This window comes from Marmota monax, unplaced genomic scaffold, assembly GCF_021218885.2.
Source record: "Marmota monax isolate L192 unplaced genomic scaffold, Marmota_monax_Labrador192_F-V1.1 WCK01_AAM20220418_F8-fsc00061, whole genome shotgun sequence".
In the NCBI taxonomy this organism is placed as follows: domain Eukaryota; kingdom Metazoa; phylum Chordata; class Mammalia; order Rodentia; family Sciuridae; genus Marmota; species Marmota monax.
This window is the reverse complement of record NW_026695230.1, coordinates 7,627,641-7,634,659: the sequence shown is the minus strand read 5'-3', so window position 1 is coordinate 7,634,659 and position 7,019 is coordinate 7,627,641. Positions and strand designations below refer to the sequence as shown.

Below are 7,019 nucleotides of genomic sequence, written 5' to 3'. Positions count from 1 at the left end.
TGTCCCAACATAGATCCCAAGATGATCCACTCACAGCACAGAGAGAAATAAGGAATAATTGTTTTCTGTAACTTCAGGTAGAAAACAGTCATAAATAAAAAAAATCATGATTTTGAAGAAAAATTCTTTCCATTAGAATGAAATTTTCAAAGAAAAGCATCAATAAGAAAAATTTAGAGGATATTTGATGAAACATTTATCAAAAAATACAGAAAAGAGTTGAGGCATGCTACATCAGAGAGCTTTCTCTAAGAAAAATAAGAAAATCCAGGTTAACATAAATGCACTTGGAGACTATGGAAAATCACAGAGGCATTTCAGGGGCTGAGAGAGGAGCAGGCAACAGTCAAATGTGGCAGGACATTGTTGATTCTCAGACGGACATCTGAGGCAATAGGGCAGAGGCTCTTCATCTCTGTCCCACTCTGCTCTCTGACATCTCCAGGGTTCCTTGAGAAAGGCTGTTACCACCTTCATCCTTTTCAGGAGTGTCCTGCAGAGCCCGCTCAAGCACTAGCTTGAGGTTCTGGGACTGCTGCCTAAAGGAGCCGACAAAGAAGTAAATGATGGGGTTGGCTCCACTGTTAACACAGGACAAGACAAATGAAACCATATTAAGACAACCTAGTGTATAAGAATCATTGTGAATCCAGTAGACCAGGAACAAATAGATGCCAAATGGCAGACCACAGAGGAGGAAGACCAGAAATGTGAGCAGAATGGTCACATACAGCCTGCTCAGTTGCATCCTCCGGGATCCACAGAGGATCCTGCCCAGCAGGGTCAGGCTGGACCCTGAGAGGATCACAAATAAAAACATCAGCCACGCAGCTATAATAAAGTCAACAGTTTTACATCGATTAATCGCAAAACTCATAGACAGTTTTAAACAATAGACCCTGTCCAGGATGCTCAGTAACATGGACAGGGCCCAGAACAGGGCACACATGACAGCTGACATGTGTGTAGGGCGGTGGCAGTGGTACCAGATGGGCCACAGGACCGACAGGCAGCGCTCAGTGCTAATAGCACTGAGCATGCTCAGGCCTGCAATGTAGCACATGATTCCCCCAGTTCGTATGATGCCATAAGTAGGGACGGAGAAGCGAAGGAACATTTTGATGACATCTAGTACAAAAGCAGTGGTATTGAAGCAGAGAAAGAGGAAGTCAGCAGCAGCCAGGTTGAGGATGTAGACAGAGAAGGTGTTCCTGCGTATGCGGAAGCCCAGGAGTAAGAGCACAGCCACATTTCCTGCCAGTCCGACCAGCAAAATGATGAGGGTCAGCATTTTTGAGGTCATGTTATTCATGTTACAAGTTGGATGAGGGCTCAGGTAATTCCTATCGGTTGGTGTGGCTTCTATCTTCCAGACTGGGATGGTTGAATTCATGCTTCCAATCTCTCCACTGGTGACCCTGGTAACAAAACAAGACTTGAGCACTGATGCATGAGATATGATTTTAAGTATCATCTTGCTATGTGAGAATTACTCTCTCCACTTCAAAGAGGAAAAATAAAACCAGGATTATGGAGATGAACTCATGTATCAAGGGCTCGGGAGGGTGGTTCTGAAATATGGATTCAAATTCAGTACTCATCATCTGAATAGCTTGAGCTCTCTGACCTGAAAATAAATGACATAGCAATATGCTATGATCCAAACACTCCCACTTAATGGGCTTGAGCTGTGGACCAGCTCTGATTTGTCCTTGAAGTTTTCTCTCAGTTGTAGGAATTGAGGCAGACGCAAGGGTGGTCATGATACCCCCATGACCATGAGTATTTCATTCATGGAGAAGAACTTGGCTTTGTGACCGTGAGGAAAATGTGAGCTCTTACTAGGACAGGAGAGAGAATGGCTGGGTCTAGAAACTGCTCAGTGTGTCAGATATAGAAGAAAATTGTCATTTTTGACATTTGCAGTGCTGAGATATGTGTGGTCCACTGGTTCTCAATACTCGTTCAATGGATGAACGCATGAAAGGGGAGGGAGACTTAGAGTGTTAGATGATTTAGGATAAATACCATAATTGGCATTAGAACACGCACATAAAAGAGAGAAAGCAAAAATCATTTATCGTAATTTTTATTGTGAACAGCTCTGGGTGTTTTATAATTCATCACCTGCGTCCTAATAGCATGTTGACTACTGAAGTGCCTTTGGAGTAAGGACTCAAGACGGCTTTGTTCAGCACTGAGGACAGTTTTGGAGCACAGTGGGGGTAGCATTTGTGTCTTAGCAGAATTGCTCAGCAGTGTGGTATAGGAAGTATCATGTAGGAGTGAGGTCTGAGTGCCACTGAAAAGAGGTATTTGAAGTGGGTGACCCTCTATGGAGTACTATTGAGTGGTGTGTATAATGTAGACCTACTGCGTTCTCTCTTCCTAAAGATCCTAGTAGCATTTTCTTTCTTGCTAAAACAAACAAACAAAAAAAACTTTTGTGTCACTGAAGCCTGTGAGGGGAAACAGAAGAGAGTGCTAAGATTGGAGTGTTTAGTTTCTCATGCAAATTTGTACTGGGGAAAGAAGACCAGATCATATCTTAGTGATAAACAGGAGCTGATTGAGAATTTACCAGATAATTTCCCTTTGAGTCCTCTCAAGAGTCTATGAGGTAAGAATTAGGATTTTCCCCATTTCATAGAGAATAAGCAGGATGAGGGGTTGATCCCTGTTTCATACACTGTGGACTTGAACACACCAGGTTCTACACTTTCGACCAGTACTTTGGCCCATCATCACTGTGTGCTCATCAGAGAAAAGCAGAGGAGTAACTCCCAACTTATATGCAACGTGGCAGTCAAAATCGTGGATGAAATTAAATCTGGCATAAAGTGAACTTGAGAAACAAAGAGGGAGAAAAGCCAGTGAAAAAAGAAACAAAAGAGGTGGTAGAAGGGTCAGTAAGCAATAAATATGGGAACCCAGAGGCCCTTTCCAGTGTCCAAGGCAGCCATGACTTCAGAATCCAGAAGGCTCACAGAGACAGGAGGCTTTCAAGTGGACAGAGGATATATTCTCCTCTAGACTTGCTGAGGGGCATTCCGTAAGTAATGCACCCATTATGAAGCCACATCCCCGGCCCTATATTTTATTTAGAGACAGGATCTCACTGAGTTGCTTAGTGCCTCACTTTTGCTGAGTCTGGCTTTGAACTAGTGATCCTCCTGCTTCAGCCTCCCGAGCCACTATGATTACTGGTGTGCACACCATGCCCAACACAAAGAGAGTAATTTTGAAAAGCAATGAAACCTACTGTACAGCATCTCAGCTCTGGCAAACAATATCTACATGGGGCTTTGCTTTTTAAATGAATAAAAGAGGCAGCAATCTCTCTGTGACAGAAGATTTGAATGACTGAAATAAAGGGAAAAAATATGCAGAGTTGGCTCAGAAGGGAGAAAGGTCTGATTATCCCCATTTTAAACTTCCACAGCAGGAGCTTCCAGCACCCAGTTTTCAAAAGGATGATTCTATCTCCTGACTTTCCCCGAGAGAAGTACCATGACTCCCTCTATTTAGCAATCAATGGTAGAAACACAGGGATGTGAACTCAGAGCGAACACCACATATACCAAGAATGGAAGGCCCCCTTACCTTTCTTCCCTTCTCCTGTCCAGAGGTGGAGAGCTGAACTGTGCTATCCGGGAAGAGCCTTTCTCAGATGGGTGACCCCAGAGTATACTTCTTTGTTCTCCAAGTCAGGAGATGCCTACAAGAGCTGACGTAAAAGTTGGTGACCAAGTGAGTCTTATAAAGATTATGGACAGTCTTTGTAATTTTCTGTCCTGGAACTTGGAGCAAATTGGAGACTAGAGTCATTAAAGACTTGATCCTCCCCTGAGATGTTTCTTGGCATCTGCCCAGTTTCTACTTGCATATCAGCCTCTCTCATCCTGTCCATTTTCATCCACTTCCCTGTAAATAGTATCTGTTCAGTCCATTTATTGCCAACTATAATCCTGGATAGCAACATCAAGCAATATGAACTTGCAAAGTGGAACTTTCTAAGTAAATAATAAAGTATATCATTGGGTCCCTCAAAGCTCATCATGTCCTGACTCCACTTGTTTTTTTCAGTATTCTATCTTAGCAACAATGCATTCATTTGTAGACTTTTGTTCCAAATGAAAGAGAAATGTTCACAGAGTCGATGTCTCACTGAATTTCATTCTCCAGAGGTCACCACTTTCTATCTCTGCCTATTCTTTTTTTTTTAGAGAGAGAGAGAGAGAGAGAGAGAGAGAGAGAGAGAGAGAGAGAGAGAGAATTTTTAAAAATTTTTTTAGTTTTTTTGGCGGACATAACATCTTTATTTGTATGTGGTGCTGAGGATCGAACCCAGCGCTGCGCGCATGCCAGGCTTCAGACATATCCCCAGCCCCCTGCCTATTCTTAATTCTTTCTCTGAAGAGCAAACCCATATTTTTATTTTTAAATTATCATTACGAAAAAGTGGGGCAGTTGATTTTCCTTATGAAATAGGAAGTGTTCAGCATAAATAACACTTTTGTTTCTTTCTCCACTTTATGAAATTTTTTATTATTTATTTTCATTTAGTGACATTACTCAAAATTTTAAATCATCTCCTATGACTTTCCTTTTTGTTCTTCATGTAACTGTCTTATTAGTCTACTTGTTGTTTATAAACATAGCTTGAATCAGAAAAAGTGATGGGCATGAACCTTAGGGGTCATGGATGGAATGCTATGGTTTGGATATGGTTTAATAGTGTCCCCCCAAAGGTATATGTGATTGGTGCTTGGTTTTGGAGTGGCAGTACTGGGATGTTCTGTGGAGTCTTTAAGAGGTGGGGCCTAGTGGAAGGTCTTTAGGTCATTGGGGCATATACTTAGAATGTACTCAGACAACCCCTTTATTTCTTGTGAGACAGTTGTTACAAAGGTGGGAACCTGGCCCCACTCAGCCCTCTGCTTCCTGACTGGAGATGTGACCATTCCCCCACATATGCTCCCATCATCTCCCAGGAGGCTGGGCCCAGAGTCTGAACTGTGACTTTTGAAATTGCATTAAAAACAGAGTGAATTTAAACTCTTTATGAGTAGCCTATGCCAGGTATTTTTATCATAACAAAGTTGACTAATAAAGAATCTACTTAAAATATTTAGAAATTTTATTTGGTGGATTAATTCAGCAAATATTTAATAAGACCTTATTATGGGCTGAATTGAGTCCCTTTAATATTTATAAGTAATAGTCCTAATTCCTATGATCTCAGAATGTGACTGTAGTTGAAGTCGGAGTCCTTGAAGGGCTAATTAAATTAGTATGAGGCCATTGGGGTGGGCCTTCCTCAGTATGAATGGTGTGCTTATAAGAAGAGGAGATTAGGACATACACACTCTGAGGTGGGGCATTGTGAAGACAAAAAGAGAAGAGGATTCCATTTACAAACCATGGATAAAGGCCTCATGAGAAACTGACATAAGAGACCACTAGACTTCTTGTATAATAACTAAAATAAAAAATGTTTTTAATTTCAAAAATTGGAAAGCATTTGGATAAACTGGATTTTTCTTACATCACCAGTGGAAAATGACATAATTCGGCTACTCTGAAAAATTCGGTTGCATTTTCTAAAAAAATTGTTTACACTTCTTCTTCCACCCAACATCCTACTCCTGGCATCTAGCCCAGAGAATGGAAGATGATGTTCACTTAAAAATCTGTTCACAAATGTTTATATCATGTTTACTGTGATAGCCAAACTGGAAGCAAACAAATTGTCCTTTCAATCATAATTTGTGAAACAAAGCTTAATAAATCCTTAGAATGGAATCTTGCTCCATAATTGAAGCAAATCAACAACAAACCTTTAATACATGGTACTACTTGGATGACTGTTGAGGACCTTATGCTGAGAAGAAAAATACAAACTTAAAAGTTAGACAATGTGTGATTCCTTTCACAGCATTTATAAAGTGACAAATAGGGAGATAGGGAACTGGCCAGTGATTGCCAGGGGTTTGGGAAGTGGATGTGGTGGGCGTGAGGCATAAAGGGGAAGCACAAACCAGTTCTTTTGTGGTGAATTAGTAGCTTCATACCTTGAATGTGGTTGCTGTTATGTGAGTCTATACATGTGATAAAGTGTCATAGAATTTTACAAAAATGCATAATCCCCTAAAATTTGTGCATGTAAAAAGTGATGAAACCCAAATGATATCTGTAGTGTTAAGTGATTTGGTTCTATCGACATCAACTTCCTGGTTTTGATAATACACTGTATTAGTGGAAAATATCACCATTGGTGTAGTCTGGGTAGTGGGTATATAGAAACTGTACTATTTTTACAACTTTGATTAGTCTATAATTCAGAAGGAAATACTAAAAAATATTTGAATGGTTGGTTTATTGGATGAACAACCTATGTTAATATTGAAGTCAACTGTAAATGGGGACATAGGAGATGCTGGAGTGAAGTTTATAAATCAGGTATCTAGGTCAGAAAAATATATCATAAGCATTTACACACCTCCAGTATAAATAAGCAAGTGTTAAAATTGTATTTTATTTCAATGGTGATTTTAAAAGCAATAAATAAAAATTTATAGGTAGATTACAGGGGTAAGTCTGTATCTCTTCTCCCACTATACTCATTAGGACTTTTCAAGTTGGGAATCATTATTCAGTCACATGTGTAACAGGATGTTAAAAGAAGAGTTTAATCTGAATGTCAAGAGAATATAACCTGGGGTGTAGCTCAGGGGTAGAGCAATTGCTTGGTATGCAGGAGGCCCTGTACTGAAAAAAAAAAGGTTATATGGATACTGTAAACCAAAAGAGGTGGAGAGGACATCCAGAATCCAAATATGAGGCTTCTTTCTTTCTTTATTTTTGTACTGGGTATTGAACCCAGGGGTGCTCTACCACTGAGTGACATCCTCCATATTTAAATTTTTTTTGTTTTGTTTTGAGACATTATCTCACTTACTTGCTGAGGCTTGGCTGGAACTTGCAATCCTTCTGCCTTAGCCTCCTGAGTCACTGGG

General features: G+C 40.3%; 1 protein-coding gene across 1 annotated transcript; it reads right to left on the bottom strand.

The window, feature by feature from the left end:
* Window positions 1–409: 409 nt before the first annotated feature.
* LOC124088384 (mas-related G-protein coupled receptor member X2-like) lies at window positions 410–1,393 on the bottom strand. The gene has a single exon (XM_046437938.1). It carries the CDS (start codon window positions 1,391–1,393, stop codon window positions 410–412), a length of 984 nt encoding a protein of 327 aa, XP_046293894.1.
* Window positions 1,394–7,019: the final 5,626 nt, after the last annotated feature.

Coding starts and splice junctions, on each gene's coding strand:
- LOC124088384 (XM_046437938.1), bottom strand. CDS start 1,393: ATGAATTCAACCATCCCAGTCTGGAAGATAGAAGCCACACCAACCGAT.